We start from the raw sequence: 20,243 nt of genomic DNA on the forward strand, positions 1-20,243 counted from the left end.
ATGGAAGTACGCTCGGAATTGTGCTCCCAGATGAGTGGTGCATCACCTCAGTATACGATTCCCGTACGACAAAACATGGATCAAGTGTCTTAGAGCTATCAACTGTACGAGGTGGTAGAGTAAGCTTGCCTACATGGCCAATGAACTCGAATGGATTGTTTTTTTTCTCATGGGATATCATTACAGTGAAGCTAGTGGCCCAATGTTTGGCTATATGTGGCATTTGGAGATGTACACTGAACTGGTGTATTGTCCGATGACCTCTCGTACCTTGGGTAAAATCTGAATATTCTCAATGACAAGAGTGTTCTTGCGAACGAAGTGAGTGTTGAAGCCGTTCGGGCATCAGTCGTATTGAAATATCTCACTTCTGATACGCTTCTCATATTGTAGCCCCAACGAATGTTCTAGTCAGTGACGAACAATGCAGCCCGACAAACGCTAAGGTTCGTTTAGGTCACCGCGACTCACCACCAGCTATCTTAACATAAGTGAGTGATCCATAGTCCACCGGCAAATATTAAGTCACCGACAGTATTTTTTTTAGTGATAAGGTGTATCTTGTGATGTTTCCGGGATTTTTTAAAATTCTCGCTGCACGGATTCCATGGAACAGTTATTTGGCTTATCGGGAGAAAAATCTAGCCAGACACGTCTGTCCTAGTCCGGAAAATTTTAGTCTTTCTTTACGCTTTCCTAACCCTCATTGTTGGTTTCAACCTTTTCAGTGGTTGTGACGGTTATTATATCGTGTTATGGCTCACTGAAATTATTCAAACTTTTCTAGACAAGTGAAACCCAATCTCTTGTCAGAGACGTGCTCCGTTCTTCAGCATATCGGTAGGTAATAATTGAGACGACCAAAGAAAGCCTTGACGGTTTTCGTCTAGACAATATTTTGGCCTTTAGTAGGGTTTCCAATAATGAGGGGGTATCCCTTATTTCTGACTCCAGTTGGCTTCCGTCCGAAGGATATCATTTTGGAAGCATGTTAATCGCTTATACCGTTTGATTGTGAGGTAATTCAGAAAAGGTGGATGAATGCGTTTTCCTGACAAAGCTCACAAACATATCAAACAAGACCTGAAACTGGAAGTACACAATATTAATTGTGTATTATTTGCAAGCATAAATCTAGCTCACGTCATATACTTACTGATATGCGAAGTGTACCCAATCATCTGTCCACACGAACCCATCCATGCAGTTCATCAGTTGCCAAAAAACGGTTATTTCGTCTTAGTTCGAGATGGGTGTTAGTTCTACTCTTCAGTGGGTTTGATTTCTCCGAAAAATACACTCCCCAATGACTCTTCATCAATCTTGTCGTATCAGGGAGATTTAGTTTCCTGAATATCAGCCTGATTGAACAACGTGGGGCCTTATCCCGATTATCACAAGCCAACTAGGTAGCGCGCCAACACAGTCTACAACTGAGTTTTCAACTTTTAATGAATTCTGGTTCCTTCCGTGCTAAGCTGGACAAACCGCACTTCAACACAAAAGACCAAGTGAAAGCATCACACACCTGTATTATCCCTTGTGTTACCCACAGCCAGTCAGGTATTTCGGATCCTCTAAACCGAAACATTTTTTCGCAGGCACCGGAAACCTACAACTGAGAACAAAACGGAGATGCTAAATTTATGTTCAGAGACACATTATACGTAGGTGTTGTATCTAAAATATGCTGGCCTAAAAACTTTGACTACCTTCGCCGCTGGTTTTTTACGTTTAACCTCTGGTACACTGAGCTACACTATGGTCAGATGTGTATTTTATCAAGTACACATTTTACAAACAGAGATTAAACGCTGGAGTCACCTGAATGCACACCGTGAAAGGCGGTACATTTTCCCTTTTTAAGTTGCAACATTCCACCAACGTGGAGTAACAAAAGTCTAACCCCCACTGCGGTCAAATCTTCAAATAACTGAATGCGTGATCGAGCGTTTAATTGGCTTTCCTCCTACATTCATGTAATTAACCGTAACCAGGTCAAGGATTTATTACAGTGCTTTTCCAGATAACCGGCTTGTGCATAATAAATACCAGCATTTTTAATAATGTCGTTTATTATCAAGAGGATTTGCGGAACCTCGTCAATGACTACTAGATTTGCGAAACCAAAACATCTGGCAACACGACGTCGATTTCAGCTGAGCAGATCCAACAGCAACAGCAGATCGAAAAACCTCAGAGAATAGTTGTCGAACCGCAGTTGTTTATGCACGATGTCGATGAATGCAATACGAACTGTTTTGTCTCCTACCATGGATACGGCTTCCAGCTCGAGAAGTGAATCTAGTTTCAAAGATGAGTCTATGAAAGCTTTCGAAAATTGGTTCAGACCGACTATGGTCATCTTGACGACCGTTGCTGCGGAAGCGGAGTTAGATGAACATGATTGCTTCGCGGGTTTTCTTCTTTCCAAATTCCTTCGTGATGCTGACCTTGCGTTTGCCATTAAGACCCCAGCCCAAATATTCCGTGAGCGAAATTCCTTGTTCAATATTTGTTGTCTGCACCTCGAGATTACCAAGAGGGCCGCTGAATTTCTCGTCAGTGCGTCGCTATGAAAAATTAAGACCTGAGCTCTTCAAGCTCAGCACGGTCACCTAAGGTCAGTTTAGGTGTCTCATCTTTTTAGCTGGTCTTCAATCGTCCAAGGGTTCAGACATTCAGGCCCGACGGAATCCGATGCTGACATTTTTATAAGTTTATCACTTGATGCCAGCATCATATCACTATCAAGGCTGATTCTGCAATGAATGAACATTCCATGTCCTATGAGCCTGGCACTGTATGCAAAGTTATCTCCAAAAGGCAATCAACTTCCGAGTGGATCCAAAGAAAACACTCGTAAACTGTTGGCTCTGTGAAGAATGCTGAACTTATGGCTCAGGTAAGGACAGTGATAACTGTCCTTACCTGAGCCATTAGTTCAGTATTTGAAATCGAAAACGCCACAACACACAATGCTTCGGACACAGTATAAATGCCCGCATAAGGATTAGCAATGAGGCCATGACTGCCACATTCAGAATGAACTCAACTTGTCGAAGACAATTCATCACATCCTCTTCAACCTGATTTAGGTTTTGATACTCAGTCGCAGTTTGAATAACGAAATTTAATACCGATTTCGACTTCATAATTGGCCTGTAGCGGTCACTCACTGGATCACAAACAGTCACAAACACTCATATCGCGTAACAATTCCTTTCCCACTCGCAGCCTTAGCTGACAACACATACACTACAATTTCCCATCCATGCTTACGAACTTTAACCACATCAGGTCAACTTGTATTCATGTTTGTGCAATTATCACACACCCCTCTCTTCACATTGCACACGATAAATAGGCATGCGCACAGGACAGGAAGTCAACCAAGCTCCACAAGTCTCCACGACCAACTACGGATTACAGGTATCAGCTACACTACAGAGAAGATACGTCCCGCGTTCGGAACTTCATTCAAGAACTCTCAACATTTGTCCTGAAACGATAAACCACTTTTTGGCTTATTCCCTTTTTGCATTGTATTTACTTTCATCAAATGCACATAACTTTCGTAATCTTCATCATTCTGGTAAAGCAGACATTTGTTAGTGCTTGTCACCTTCTGATAAACAATTTAATCACGTTTACACAGAACACTAACAGGCCCCAGACACAATCAAGTAATGTTTACATCAATTTCGTCACCCCATCCTATGAACTAGCACCAGATTTTTTGTTATTTCTCATCGCCATGCCCTGTTTGAATACTGCTCCAACTGGTGTTGTCATTCGCTGGTGAACTTTTGGGTTGGAAAATACAGTGAGCATCTATAAGAAACCGACGGTTACAGGTCAGACGTATCTGAACACGTTTTGATGCTCCATATTCAGCCTGTGAATCGCATCTGTTCCCGTCATTGATGGTGGAGAAGCAGAGTACAGGGTTGGCGGCCCTTTTAATCTTTATTGCAAGCATTCACGCCTGAGAGTTCCAACTTGATGGAAGGAAGAATATTCGTTGGTGGTCACAAGTGAATAAAAGGCTATTCTAATTAGATACTGTAGACATGGCTGAATTACCCAATCACAGACGTTCGGAGAGGTAGATTTGGCAAGCAACTTCATCATAAAAATGATCGATCTCAAAAATGTTCCGTCAAAAGGTAGTGCGGTCTGAAAAGACAAATGCGTATATTTCCGTGGCAGATACTTGAGGTGAATCGAGAAAACGCGAAATTTGAATAGATGGGTTGTAATAGAGGGCACTACTTGGTTACGATCAGTGGTAAAGCAATGCCACACTGCGATTCTGTATCGTGCATATTGTGCTCATCAGCCATGAATAGCTCAAGATAAACACGAGCAGCTGTTTTTTCTACGGTCCTATTGAGGCTGGAAGTTCAGTGTATAAGAAAATGCACATCGCTGGAACGTACTGTACCGGCTCACGGTAGCATGATGACGCAACGGATCCTCACATTCAGGTCAAATGCAGCACGTCCAGCTATCCGAATCAAAAAGAGCCATCCAGACAAGGCAAAAGACGACGTACCGTCACTGATCGATATTTTGCTTGTAAGCCCTACGTGCCTTTTTAAGGAGCGATATGGCACAAAAATTGAGTTCAGAAATTTACTGTCAGAATGCAGTACCAAGGAGAAATGAGAGTATCATCGCAAACTAAGTATAATCCTGGCATCGGTGACGTCGCCCATCCCCCCTCAGCCAAAGTTGCGGTGCCGAATAAAGTTCCGTGCGTAGAGTGTAAGACTATTGAAAAAACTCATTTGTTCAGTGTCACGCAATGAAACAACGGTTAAACTTAACAACCGTTGGTCGCATGAGGGCGTCACTTTCACGACATAATGTCAAGCTGAGCGGTCCGGTATTTGCACAAGTAATATAGAAACGATCCAGGGGAAGGCGTGATGGTTCGTGCGGATACATACATAGGTCGTAGAGACACTTGATTTTCGACCAGAAGTGGTGAAGTAACTTTTATATTTTTAGGAATTGCTGCCTACGCACTATCTCGCATGCTGAAAGAGTAAGCGTTTGTAGCGCAAAACAGATGTTCCCGACGTTGTTCCCTATTTTTGCTCCAAAACACTGTCCTAGCTGGTGTTACTATTGTGTTGCACAGCTAAAACCGTAAAGCGTCACTATAAATACCTGGGTCCTCAGGGTGTTCACGGCCCCTCAAACTAACACTGAATCGGTATCTTCGACATGCTCTCCACTGATTAGCTGCAATTTGAGATATTCTAGAAGCTGAATCATCCTGATGAAGGAGACAGGTGGCATCGAACTTTAGTGAAACAAAGTTCTTCCCAAATGTAAATGTCACCAGAATGGTTTTTTAAGGCAGCGTATAGATCACGCCATTTATGTGACCATATAGCCTAGTCAGTTTGAGTTAGAACATACAGGATACTCTCCCCAAGAAAACATTTTGAAAAGACGTCATGATATCTTGTTAATCGAGCAGGAAGACAAACGAAAATCATGGCTTATTTAGGGTTCTGAACAAAGTGACGAAAGTATAACTACCTCCTGTTTTTTTTAAATAACCTTCTGATATGTGTTAGGATACTGCCATGTGCCCGACATCTACTAAACTTGAAGCCCCTTGAATGAAGTGAACCAGCACAACTGTATGGTAATCACCGGATACTGTAAGTATAACTATAAGAAAGGCAAGCAATTAGTTCAATTTAGTTATTCATATAATTAAAACGACAAAATCATCGTCAGGAAAGTGATCAAAAGCGAATTTTTAAGCCAGCGAATAATTGTGACATATTATAAAGACGCGTGTTGCATTCAAGAATCAATATATTTCACTCATAATTTAGCGCTAGGTGTGACACCGATATGTATGTTAGTTGCACTGCCTGATAAGATCAACCTGATTTAACGACATGTCCATCTGCGGCTAAAAGTATGACCCAAAGGCACCGAATGTTGCGGGAAGGATACGAACTGAGGTCGTGGTAGGAATCCGTATTAAAAAGGAGACGTGTAATGACCAACAAGTAAGGAGTGCACTAAAAATGTCGGAGTTAAAATACTGGTCGAGGTGTACGGTAAAACCAGGTGTAGATAAAAATTAGGCGTTGGGAACCAGAAAAATTGCCAAAATACCATTGCCCTCTATACCTTATGGAAGTCACGTACCCGCCGCGTAAGCAGCCCTTCGGACTAGGAAACATATTCTTTAGAGAAAACGATTAAAAAGGCAAGTTCACTTAATTGGCGGAATCCACTCATTTATAAATAAAAAACGCTGTTAACGTGAGACCCAAGTCAATCTCGGAGGAGTTTCCTCTTCACGATATTCTTCAAGTGAATGCCGCAGTTGGTAGGTTATCTCAAACTTACCAACTGGACCATAAGGTGGTCTCTGTGCTGCTGCAACTTCAGTTAAATAATATCAATAACGAGAAGTCCAGCTGGAATCCCTTTGGATTTCCCGTCACTCAAACGTAGTTTACAAATGGATGTACTTTACCAGTTGCGTACAACTTGGTGTTCTGTCAGAACGCAAGGCTGACAGAATCTCGTGGACTGCGCCCATCCGATGAGCCACAAAAAGGACAAAATCGGTCGTGAGCTGTCCAAGGGTTTTCATTTACCTTACAATTAGTGTTCACAGTGTAGAAATCTGCTTTAAATGCTTTTTAGACTATTAAATAAGGAAGTGACAGCTTGAAGTTAACCGCCGTTCGGGGCGCGTATCATTGACAGTTTTGGGGATATAAATTTAGACTCATCACTTCCGTCACCAAATGCCTGAATACTTCCCACTCATTTTCGTCTTTATACTACACACAAGTGAGTGGGAAGTGCACGGCTGGCAACGTGATATAGCGGCACAATATAACTGCTATCGACAAAATGGAACGAGGGTTTCATCTGAACCTCACTACGCCAGCGCGTTCCCGCATGACGCTGGTGCAAGCAGAAAAGGATTCTGGTGCGCCATCGGTTTCTCTCTGGTTATTCAACGAACTTTCCGACGAGGTGTAAAAGTTAACATCCACTGTTTTTAGTGGAAATGCAGGGACACAGAGGTTTTGATGTATTAGCCAAACAGTGCACGCAGGAATGGCCGGAACTTCTAGTTGAATATTCAGTTGTCTGCTATGAAAGCAGTGTTACTGATGGCGATTTTATTAACCCAATGTGTACTTTAGATAAAGTTTGCATGAAAATTCCTATGGAAAACCGAAAGTGGATCAAATATGCCTCCCTAATCTGAGCGATTATGGGGAGACCAAATAAGATATGTGAACTCTGAAACTTTTTTCGCCACTTTTATTGTTTGAAGCTGACCTAATGGCTTAAATTTTAAATTTTTACACACAGTGATCGCTATTGTAGGAAGTGCCCTAAAATATAATAAACTTTGCTTTCGTTTTCCTTAAGAATTGCATCAATAAGTTACCACTGACCAAATTTTCAGTCTTTTGTGCCTGATTCGCACCCAGGAACTATCGTTCCAGCATTGCAGACAACGTACATGCTGTCAGCCTTAGTTGCTAGCACCATTCAAACGAAAACTTTTACGAGTTGAACTTGCTAGGAGGTGCAATGATAAACGTGCATGTGTTTCCCGCGCGTTGCTAAGACAACACTGATGAACAACATCGTCATTACTTCACTTGTTGGTCGCTATTTTAAAAGCGGCGTAAGCATCAAGGTGTGTGTATGCCTACTTCTATCTCTCAGTGGCAGCACCTTGACACCGGGTTTCATCAGGCAATCTCTCACAAAGGGATTAGTAGAACACCGGAAATGGCGTACAGAATGTGGGACACACCTGCAGTCGGTGGCATCTTACCTATGTATTTGATATGGCCAATCAGTGCTGAAAGTACGCCGTATGTCATACTTGTGATAAACAAGGTCAGTAACCCTCCTACGCTGAACCGTGGACTCCCAGTAGGGCAACGTCAGCACACGTACTGACTGCCAAAGCAGTAAGACGAATAGGAGGTCTGTGAGTATTGTCGGGTTAGAATGAAGAAATACATTTAAGCTCTTACATGTTTCAAGTCTCCCACACTGTGGCCGGCATGTCACTTGTACCTCAAACACATTCGTTTTGAGGAATGCATAAAGTGCTAACCCCTCTATGGATAACTAAACGGCAGAAAGTAAAGTTACTTACATATTTTCATTGATCGGTCTATCATAGTGCTCCATTTTGTTCACGTTCCTTTTGTTGGATTGCTTTTTCTGCTGCTGCGTTTTCTGCTGCCTGAAGCTTTGTCACCAGCATGTTTTTAACTTATCCGAAAATGACGAAGCGGTGGATGCATCATATGAACAAGAGGTCAGTAAATCTCGTAGTACATTTGGGATTATACAATCTTAGAAAGTAATTCAATTTTTTAATTCCCTTATATACATATTCAAATTGCTTTTAATTTAGAAAATACAGTAAAATCCGTCACTTAGAAGGGTACTGAGTGGGAACCACCATTTTTTATTGTACATGTATATTAACTGAGAAACATTCCGTGGTTTAACTGAACTCTATGGATAAAAATATTGGATTGGTTTTCGTTCCAGCTAAAACTTAGGTAAGCTTGAATATTTTGGGTGGAAGAAGAAAGCAGCAGCACATTATTGTGGGTCCCAATCATCCGCGAACCCCACTAGACGTTCGTGTACATGTGTGTAGGTAATTAATTTGATTTTTTCAGGAAAACTGCCCTTCGAATATGATTTTATTTCGGCACATCACACTCATGTGTTGTGAGCGCACATAACTGCTTTGGATTTGGCTGCACGATTTTATTGAAGTGTTTTGAAAAGACTACTTCGTTTCATTCAAATTTCTGGTAGCCTAAATAAATGTGTCCCATAGGATTAGCTTACAGCGGTTGAAGAAGTGTGACCGTTGCGAATGGGCTGATCACTTTGTTAAACAAGTCTAAATTCCGGGAGGAATGTCTAAGTACCCTGCTACTGGTATTACATTCTATATTATCTCTCCATACTATGACGATAATGGTCGAGATCGTCTCCTTGCTGCTTCTACAACGTGGTTTCATTTGCATTCGGTTTTCGAAATCTACCCGACTGTTAGTTCTGGTGAGTATTTGATCGAACTCGAGAGCTGATTTTACATGGCTCTTCAGTATTCAGTTCTATTCACCATTGTTCAGCGTCGTATTTAGTTCGCCAACTAAATAAGCTGGTTTACAATCGCCCATATGTGTTATCCTGGTAAATCACACCACCTGTAAAAAAGCTTCAAATTTCACACTAGTCTATGGTCAGCACATATATGAAATCCAACGAACTCAAGGGGTAATATCTGAAGCGAATGTGTTGCAGCAGTGGATAACTTTTCGAAAGACAGAAGACTTCTGAAGTTAGTTACTGAAGACAGGAAAAAGAAGTAGATTTGATTTCAACAAATACCTGTAGGGTAGCATACCGGCTTGTTTTACGCTTGCCAAAGGATCGGAAAATCGACGAAACCTACTTCTTTTCTGCATTACAAATTAAAATTTCAGGTTAAGACCCTCGTTTTAGTAGCTTATTTACAAAATAAAGTAGAAATAAAAACAAATGGCATAGTTTTTATCAACGATAGATCTATCTAGTAGCTAAAATTCGCGAAACTGCCCGCAAAATGTCTAAACGCCAGAAATAAATATTAACGAATCTGTCCTCTTCCAAAGTTTAAAAGACCTGCTCCTCTTGATCCGGATTTTATCAGTTATCCCGGCCTTACGATGCTGGTTTACCCAATACTTACTAGTTTTATACCTTGACTCGAATCCTGCAGAAAACAGGCAGAGAAACAGAAGGTGTTCCCGAAAATTTTGGTGTTTGGGTCCTGCCTAGGGTCTACTTCTTCTGGTTCGGTTCATCTGATGGTTCCTGTTGAACTTCGTTTGAACCTTCCGTTAGTCTGTGTGGATGAGGTAGTGCTAAGAAAGTTGTGTAGGAGGGATGCTGTGTGTTTCATCATCTTGGCAAGTTTTAGAGACTTCCTGCTAGACTAATACCTTCTTCTCAACTGAACAGTGGTCTCAGGTGAGAAGCTGATTCAACTGGTAGTTATCACTTGTGTGAATCCCAGTATAAAAAGCACAACTAAACAGATAATTAAGTGTAAAAAATAAATAAATAGATAAGAGAACGATTGATTGAATTATTGATTGAACTGACAAAGTTCGTGAATAATATGACAACAGACTGTTCCTGGACTACACAAAATGTTCATCTCAACCCGCTGGTTTGAAAACTTGCCCAGTCTCTGCTGGTGAGCGCTCACCAGTATTATTCCTGATTCGACAGTCCGTTTTCCTTAAGAGAACCTTGGTTACCTACACATTTCTGCAAAAATGAGAAATTTTGCGGAGCTTTTATCGCCAGAATAGCAATGTATCTTGAGAACCATAATAATTCTGGATAAACAGTCCACAATAAGATAGAAACCTAACGTCTAAGCACCAACTTTGCGACTGTGTTTGTAGGAATCATCTAAACTGTGAATGATCTGGTCACGGTTACGATAAACATTTTGAGTGTACACTGGCGAAAATATGCCAAGAACTTCTTGACGGTTGTATATAGACATTTACTAACGGAAAATTTGAGGGATCGGATAGTTCAATTTAGAACAACATCGAAAGGCTGGCAATACTTCCTATAATACTAATTCATGCCGCAGTAAATATAGGGAAGTTTTTCGTGTATTCGGAAAGAGACTAGGTGTTGTTCTTGCCATACTCGGCCTATGATGACCAAGCAGGTAGCATTATCCCACCACATAACTCTGTCCAGTTATCAATAAAAAACAATTCCAATTAGTCTTGCCATAATTTTAGTGGCAATTGGTAATGCTGGAATTGCGTGTTGCCAAGAGATGCGAAACATCGATTGATAGCGTTATTTCTGAGTTGTACCGTCTATGATGTTAACCTCGGCTTCGATCAGCTGCCAACTTAGACAATCAGCTGATTTTAATTCATGGTCGGAATATTTTAGCTGAATGGTCAGTGAACCTTACGGAGTACCTGGTGATTGATTGTTGACATGCTTACTGGACTTAGCACCTGATTTTCTAGCGGTTTGTCAACAATGTTTGAGGATCAGATGGCTATTCCTTTGCTTCTGTTTGCCTTTAGGCGCCTCAAAAATATAGCCCGCATTTACCTTGGGTATGCAACAAGTATCTCATAACGTTTTGCATAACACCACCTTTATCTGAAATTAATTTCATTAATAATTTTGTGGACCGTGTTTTTTTTGCGTCTGACTATTTGGCTTGTACTTGTAAATGTGCTTCATGGAAGCCGATAAATTCAGACTTTGATAGTTCTAGTGACTGGGACACAAAGCAATTGGTCTTACCGAAAATTCTCAACAACATGGACTCTTAAAAAGGAGCAGAGTTGCACTATTATGGACTTTAGAATGCGTGCACCTTAGCGAAAACGTCCCAATTACATTCTGCTGTCTTCCGCTTATTCTCACGTAAATTTCTGTAAGTATAACACAACAAACTACAGTGATAGAGACGAGTATTCACTGCGTGAATGGTAATGAATGGGGCACTGAAGTGAATGTGTATATTCTCTCAGTCATTTCGGCTAGTCACGGGATTGTCCACACTTGGGAAGAAAGTAGATTACGCTTTATTAAGGCACTTCATTTTACAAGGTGCGGGAGATACAGTCTCGAGAAAGCAGTTTTTGCAGCATGTCGTTAAAGAACCACGTCCGCTAACCCAATAGAATAGTAATGATGGCTGTAGTAATGAGGACGATCAAACAGACTCAGTAACAACTCATACCACAATCCCAGTTGTTCAGTTTAAAACGAGTAACCTGTTGATGTGTATGATGGACTTTTATCCATAGTTCATCACCGTCACCGACCAATGTGACGGTCATTCAGGCGGATTTAAGGAAATCTATGATCAGATGTAGGGATACTCACACATTCTCTGAGCATAGTGGATGTATTCGGAATAAAGTTTTCCATCTGAAAAGTTGGTTAGATTATACTTGTTTGCCCGGAATAAACGTCGTAGGACAGTTGAAGATATGGGTTGATTCGAGACTGATTAAACACCCAAGACCTTTATCATTTGGTGTAGTTCATCTGGGTAATGACCTTAAAAGTGTTAATTCTGAGTCTAATCCATACTCTTCCTAGCGGCTCATCCGTTCGCGTTGTAACAAGGGGGATTGAGAATGAAGGACGCTTGCCTAATACATCTTCTGTGCACAGAAACATTTCTACAGGGTTCAGCTACTACATTACCGTCGGTCAACCTAAAACTAATCTCTGTACTTCAGCGAAGAGTACTTTATTGTAATCACGTGTGGTAGAAATGCATCCATAAATTAGGTTGTAGTACTCAGCCACTTTCACGGAAAAAGTGCACATCGGAAGTTGGATGTTTGATCAGGACTTGTTTGTGATCACTCATGCAGTACTCAGTTATTCATCAATTCTGTGAAAAGAATAGAAATAGGGCCACACCCTGTTGTTCTACACGGATCACCTGAGTACACTTGCCGACACGTTGATAGCTCAAAGGTTGTTCAGCACAAGTGCACGTGGGTACCGGTTTACTATCACAAATCTTAGCTCAAAATCTAAAGATTTTAAGACTAGACTTTCGAAAACAATAATCTGAAAAATGAAATCAAGTTAGTTTCTTTTTTCTTCCCAGTAACCCATTGTTGCAGTTACCGAAGACGGCCTTTGTGCTAGACTAATAGAGGTTAGGCTCCGTGGTTCAACACATTCCAATGAATTCAAATGAAATATGGTTAACGTCCCTTAATTATTTCAACCACGGATGGTGACTCTGAGGGTGAAAACAGTTAACTGTTTCCACCAAAAAATTGCGGACAATTTCAATGTACCGTAACGAGAAACTGGCAGAAGTAGAATTGGGGGCAAGTTTGAAGGCGTCGTAGAGGGCAGAATTAGTACCATCTATCTCAGTTTCAAATTTATAACTTCTATTTTGGAACTGTTACATACATTTAAGCTCAAACGAAAAATCTATGGAGATATTATTTATCGTCCAATGCAACTGGCTTTAGCATACTGGGTGGTTTGTTTCGGTATGAACCAAGTGGCTTGCAGTGTAAAATGAATAAATGGATAAAGCAGCCAGTAGTTTGTACTTCGAATTTATGGTGAGTAGCAAGCTACGACAGATATGGACAGTTAATGGTGCTGCCATAAAATTACTTCGTATTAATTTTGACAACCTTCGTGCGATTGTCCAAGAGACAAAGTCGCTTCTGGCTTTTTTGAATAAGGGTTTCTTAGGTAAATCCGGGACACCTGACAACCTGGGAGTTGTGGGCATGTAAAAGCGCCTGCGTATGAGTCTTTCTGGGTAGTCATTTGCAATCAAAGTCCGAGCAAAGCTTGTAGGCTCAACAAGCTAAGCCTCTAATCAAATTATGTCTGTACATTAAGTCCATAAGACTAGATGAGTTAGTAGATTATGTAGGCCATAAGTTTTACGGTGCACAAGCTGATGAATCTGTCTTACTTATTCTACTTCCTTCCCTGCTACTTACAAGAGTCTGAGCGGCAAATATGCTGAGGTAAATTGTCGCACGTTACGTTGGGTGTCGGTGACTGAGTTACATGTGACAAAAAAACCATCCGCAAAGGACGATAATTTGAAAAACGATATCATGCCACTTATTTTACGCAGGGTCATAAGCACTTGTGTTTGCTGAGGTGCGATGGGACTTTGCTAAAGGTAGGACTATGCCTGTCCTGGTGGTAACAGCTTACGAGGTTCGATTTTGGATCTTATGGTAGATCCGTCTGGTCTGATCACACAAGGTTTCCAATCGTTCCTTGATTTTCAGCCACTGAAGTTTGAACAAAGATCCATATACTCTGAATCTTAAATACTTCGTGGGTCTTAGCGTCAAGTATAATTTTCGGAGGACTCTGGACGCATCGTTCTGGCTGACTGGGGAACGGCTTGAGTCCTAGTGTTGTCATGCCCGAGTCGATTCGGCTTATTTTATCCCAATATGCTTAGTAACTTAGGGTAAACCCGTCCCCAAATACAAGAATAGAGTAATTAGTGAACCTTTCCAATATGTGGATTTTGGATTTCAATGAGACTATGTCATCTGAGAGATATTCTGTCTGAGCTGACCGACACCTACGTAGAAGCGTTCGTTAGGCTTTGTGTTATAGGCCCTTTACAAATTCACTACACGAATGGTGACTTTTAGTCTGATGATAAATCCCATTTGATAACCGAGCTGCTGTGTGACGGATAATACTACAATCGGTTTGAAAATGTATCATACCCTTAGTAGTTTTAACCTCCCATCGCATACACTTTGATGCCGCTATTTACTGCTTCAATCTGCATCTGAACGAGGGGCCACCAGTCTAGTCCTTAACGAAAATATATAGGCATAGTGGCTTCTGACCACTGAGAATAACCAATTATTTCATATTAATTTGGATGCTATCGGGGCGGCTAAGTAAGCCTACTTTATTGCAAACAATCGGATAACAAAACCAACACTCAAAGAACCAGAATGAATCGCATGGATAATAAAGTGGGATTTTGAGAAATTCGAGTGGTTCCACGGGTCATTATCAGTTCTTCGAGTTACGACCAGAGGCCACTTTAGAACTCATGGATAGCACACTGCATGAATCCAATACTTATTTACACAAATCAAAATTCGCGGTCAGGAAATGCCAACAGTCTCTTCATAATGACTGGTGGGATTTACATTTAGGTATGTGTAGCATTTTGTGACAAAATTACATCATAAACCCACAAAGCATGCAGTATATGTACACCGAAACTGTTTATATACATAGGTATTGCAAACACTTGCAGAATGAAGACGCTGTTTTTTTTTTACTTCAGTAACCTCCCAAAGGATCTCTTCCAAACATGTAATGTTCCCAATGGGGGGAGGAACAGTTCCAGTGAACCTAAAAATCTATGCAGTGCGATACCACAATATGTAAAACACCTCAAAGAGCGTGAAGAAGTCTCACAGGTGGGAAGCTGATTGCTGTTGTTTATCGTGCCTGCTTATGTCTCAGCCAACTGTAGCACTGACACAAGTAAAGGAAGATTTATGACGCACTGAGTGCCCTGTTGCGGCGGGCTAGAAGCTCAGATGATGTGACTGGCGCAGACTGCAATGAGTAATTTTTTCAGACCTAGCGCGTCTGAGACTCAGCTGGGTGGTTCACTTGGGTCGGACTCGGTAAGCATGGACAACAGTGAACGACGGCTTTGTATTGGCTGCAAACTTTTTGTGCAGTGGTAAATTTCGAAATAACCGGAGTCGTCTGGCTACATCGTGTCCTGCAACAACGTGAAAGTCACGGACCAAAATTGACCACATCACATTCAGTTACAGATGGCGTGGTTCGATAACCGACTGGCGCTCATTTTGGAACACCTGTGTGTACTATGACTAGGCTTCCCTGTATACTTTCTAGAACAGTGTAAGGGGGAAAGAATTAGCTTGCAAGCGGAGGCTCGTAGATCCTGAAGTTAAACAGATTTGTCACAACCGCTTTCTGAATTCTCTTCCAACCGACCGACTATTGGATGTCAATTCGCACAAAAATGAAATCGCCACATCTTTGCACAACTACGGGAGTTTTGCCTGTATTGTTAACCTCAACCAAACACTGAATGTCGGATAGACCACTGATACCGCTTGAATCTCCGAGAAGTTTTTCCACCGGCAAATGATTGAACTTCGAGTGTAAACTAGCCTACTCGCCAAAACTGCCAAGGATGAAACTATTCCGACCGCCGAAACTAGCGCTTTAAACAACAGATATGATAGTAGCCCATTGCTCTTCAGTTGGATTTTTGAATTGCGCTAAAACCCTGGACGATGGATCTAAAAAACTCCTAAGGATTCGGAAGTTCATGGCTGCATATTTCTCTCTTAATCCACCGAGCTGCTGGTTCGGATGACCTGCCACCCGCATTGTTCAAAGACGGAGGTGAATTCCTCAGTCAGCGCTAGTCTGGTCAATCTGACTCCACTTGTGGAATAAAGACTGCCCCACACAGCTGGGGAGTACCAGCAATAATGCCCAGCCTTGAGAAATGGGCTGGTATAGATTGCTGAAGTTACGGGGGGAGCACCTTCATTCCAGTCGAAACGACACAATGAGCATCACTTCCCCTTAGTCGCCTTATTATGGCCCTTGAAAGAATGACTCGGGAGCAACAAGCGGAATTCCGGTCTGGTAGGCGTTGCGTTGACGGAATCTCGACACTCCGTGAGGTGCTAGAACAAAGTCATGCATTCCTGGATTTCAAATTTGCATTTGACTCAGTTGACCAATCTGTTCTCAATAACACACTGGCCCAGTAAGGAATGCTCCGAAGGTTTTTTTGGATTCTCAATCTTGCAGGTGTGTGAGAGTATACCGAGAAATCTTCAAAAGTTTCCGCATAAAAAGAGGTGTCTGACAGGGAAGCTCACCATCTGCACTCAATTTCGTGAGCGACGACATAATAGGGCCAAACCCTGATGTTCAAATAGCTGCTGAAAAAAATCTGCCGGTCTGAAATACGCCTTCATCGTCCTTACCTCGGAAGAGGAAAAGAAAGTACGGATGATTTGGATGAGCCGACCACAGTCATCCCGACTTCGGTTCGCACTTTGTACTCTCAAAGACCATACTTTTAGACTTACAGTCACTGAACAGGTCACTTACAATCAGCTGAGAGGCAAATGGGGATAGTGCACAAAACAGTTAGGCTCGGATCTCGTTTAAAATATACTTAGCGACAATGTGACATATCCCGGAATTTCAAGGAACAGGTACACCAACCCAAACTATGGCTATTTTTGTGTGTGGCTGTGAGACTTGGTCTGTACGATCAGGGGAAATGAGACGTTTTCAGGCCCTTGATAAACATCAGAGAATCATAGTTCGTGTAGGCCGGTGCCAGCGAGTCATAAGCCAAACTTTTAGAAAGCGAGTGTTCAACTGTGTAAAGAGGACTTCAGTAGAAGAATGCGCCCAATACCAAGTTTGGCCCTGTATTGCGAATGCTGAATCGCGGCCTGCTGGAAAGTCTGCTGCTTTCTGTGCCAAATTCAGAGTGGCACAAGGTTAAACTTTGACCTGACAGCGGTTACGGAAACTCTGGGTAATGTAGACGCGAATCGCCTTACAGGATGCGCTGCATGCGACCCTTATTTACATAGTTTGAGAGGACGCAGGACATAGGTGCTTATGGATTTCAGTGGCATTTTTTTCGGTTTATATCGAGTGTCTGAAAGTATGGGCACTTCGGAATGACTGTGATAGGCTAGCACGAAGTCATTCCCTAATCCGATTTTATTCTCCTCTTCACAATCAGACTTTTAAGTAAATTATGGTTGTACGGTAGCCAAGCAACAGTATCGCTTTGGTTAACTTGACAGAGTGCGAATTCGGCAAAGACTCAGTAGAGCAGAACTAAAATATACTAGTGATGGGTTCAAAAGACAGTATTCCGCGCACCTGGACCCAAACAGTGAACCTAAGATAAACCAATAAAGTCTCTGACTGCCGGTCACAGATCCAGTCAGCATAAAATAGGCACTAAAAATTCACTTGTTGTGACGACCAAAACTCATCTCATTAAAGAAAAAATCGTAAGCTTGATTAGTTTGTCTGTCGACTGTATGAGTAAAGTGAATGGGACCATATCATTTCACTTAGGTGTTTTGTTTTTGCAATGTGTAATGCTAGCTGGCTGGATTTCGTGGCTGAAAGTAATGTTGTAGTGTGCTTTAATATGAGTTCCACGACAAAGTGCACGTTTACCTTACCCAGCACCGCACAATTTTTAGATGAATGCGACTTTGCTAGTGGTTTGGTAAAACCGTCTTGCTTGCCCAGCTCATGTGACACATGTTTGTTACACAAGAAAGCACTCATTTGAGTGGCATTACTTGGCAATGATGAATTTTATTTTTTTATGAATGACTGGGTTGAAATATTTCCAGATTTATTGGTGCCAGTTGATAACGAGGGGAAGCACAGTGTACGATCCTTATTCTTCCCTTATTCATATGTGTTGATTTTCGACCTTCTTCTAGTGCATGGATAAAAAGTACGCCTTATAAACTCAGCATTTTTTATTTCTCAATTTGCTATTCCAGTAACCTCGGCGTCAAATTTTGGATCCATCTTCACAACGCATCTGCATCCCACTCAACCCAAGGTGACTGGGTCGAAGACAATAATATTCTGAAACGAAGCTGTGATATTTGCGTATTTCCTTGCATCCTACTTGAGTGGTTGAGGTGCCTGAAGCTATTTCATGGTAGCTTTTCTGAAGTCATTGCCACTGACGATAACAATGCATGAATGAAAATGTACATATATTCTATGATAAAGGTATATTGTCAAAGTAGTTAGGGATTACAGTACTCATGAGTTTCAGTTATACAGCTTTAGCATAGGACCAAACTTCCGTTTGAAGTGTCTGAGAGACGATGCATGGGTCCAGTATAAATTCATTGAAGTGCTGATTCTAAATCGTTTTCATTCCTGGAAGCCTACGACGTCGGTCGGTCGGTCGCCTTCTAAGAGACATACACGAAACAAAAGTCCGAGACAAACATGTATTACCTGTTGAAAAATATCCGTTTTCTGGGTCTTAGTGACTCAAAATATCCCTACTAGATGGTTGAAGTGCTAACATTGAAGCCAGGTTTTGAATCAAGCATTCCGTTAAGCCGAGTTTCTGGGAAGTACTATCAGTTTTTGGTCAGACACTCGCACTGAACAGGTCAGCGAAAGTTTATTGAGGTACGCTGGCATAGATACTCGAACGGTAACAGCGGATGTTGCTGTCAACGCCTTTGGATGTTCGATCACATAAAAGTATTCGCTACACTTATTATCATTTGTCGAATTCTTACAGGAAGCTGCAAGTGTTGTATACAAGCTTTGTGTATGCATACACACTATTTGCTGGGAAAAGAGAGCAGTTTTCGCAGCGGTAGCATGCGTTCATATGGTGCTATGAAACCATACCAAGTCAGATACATTATAAACTCCGTCACTAGACCTGTCAGGCAGAACCTGTACTTCTAAAATTACCGTCATTTGGGTACAGTGGTATGGCTTTTGTATGCTAGAGTTTACTATCCCAAACCAGTCGCACAGGGAGTTAACCCATGTAATTGCAAATTGATTATCACCATCACCATTATCATCATCGATGGCATGACATCAGTTGTCAACACCGATGCTTCGCTGCCGTAAAATTCATCACCGTGTAAGTAAGTTGACTTCCTAGTACCAACGATCAGGATTTGGCAGAAATACGTAGTAACTGCTCAATGCTTAGTTCAATCAAGGCCCGCAGCTAACAGATGAATGGAGATGAATGGTTCAAGTCTCATTCAAACATGTAACCTAACCTGGCGCGCATAACAGAGGTTGAACAGACTATGTCCCTTTTTTCCAGAGACTTGCGCTATGCGTCTGAAACGAACATACCCATTACTACTCTGCTTCCACAAAGAAGTTTCATGGACGGATCATCTGTTAGGTTATGTACGTGTCTTTGATGTTAAGTGGACCTCATAAGACTGGACAGGGTGTACTTCTCCATCAATGGGTAAAACAAAATGAGACAGAAAAATACACCTGGCATAGGCCCAATTCGCATCTATTACCCCGATCTGATTGCAACCGAAAACAAGGTATATTTACTTGCCACTAAAAGAAATTCAGTGCAGCAGTCGGTCTATGGCACCAACTGGCAAATTGCAAATGAAATTTTTGGCACGCCCGAGTCAGAGAGATTGCATGCGAATATAACAAGCAGATTAGCAGGGGGCGGCAGAATTCAGTAAGTGGCCATGGACGAAAGAAGACTTAGAAAATGAAACATCTGAGAAGACAGATACATATCTAGAACACGGAAGACACGCTGTATCACATCAAAGCGTAACTAGCACGGAATTCGATATCTCTGGGGTCATTTCACTGGTAGTAGTATTGATTAATGGCTTCCACGTTGACAATAAGTTGGCTATGTTCTGGTTTACTGGCGTCGATTTAGTGTCGTCTTACCTTATATTCTTATAGCTTGAAAGGTAAGTGTGAACTACTATCACATTACTATTTTTCTCATTCGCCGTGCACCCTTCGCAAAACGATTAAACCAGATTAGTAACCACCATAAACTGTTTTTATTATATTTA

General features: G+C 41.6%; 1 protein-coding gene across 1 annotated transcript; it reads left to right on the top strand.

Moving 5' to 3' along the window:
- Positions 1 to 7,612: 7,612 nt before the first annotated feature.
- Positions 7,613 to 12,630, top strand: T265_11845 (hypothetical protein; the record flags this gene model as incomplete). The annotated part of the gene is made up of 3 exons (XM_009178631.1): positions 7,613 to 7,708; positions 7,738 to 7,914; positions 12,481 to 12,630. The coding sequence occupies 3 exons, from the start codon at positions 7,613 to 7,615 to the stop codon at positions 12,628 to 12,630; spliced, it is 423 nt and encodes a 140-aa protein (XP_009176895.1).
- Positions 12,631 to 20,243: the final 7,613 nt, after the last annotated feature.

Source organism: Opisthorchis viverrini (assembly GCF_000715545.1).
Source record: "Opisthorchis viverrini unplaced genomic scaffold opera_v5_608, whole genome shotgun sequence".
Taxonomy (NCBI): Eukaryota; Metazoa; Platyhelminthes; class Trematoda; order Opisthorchiida; family Opisthorchiidae; genus Opisthorchis; species Opisthorchis viverrini.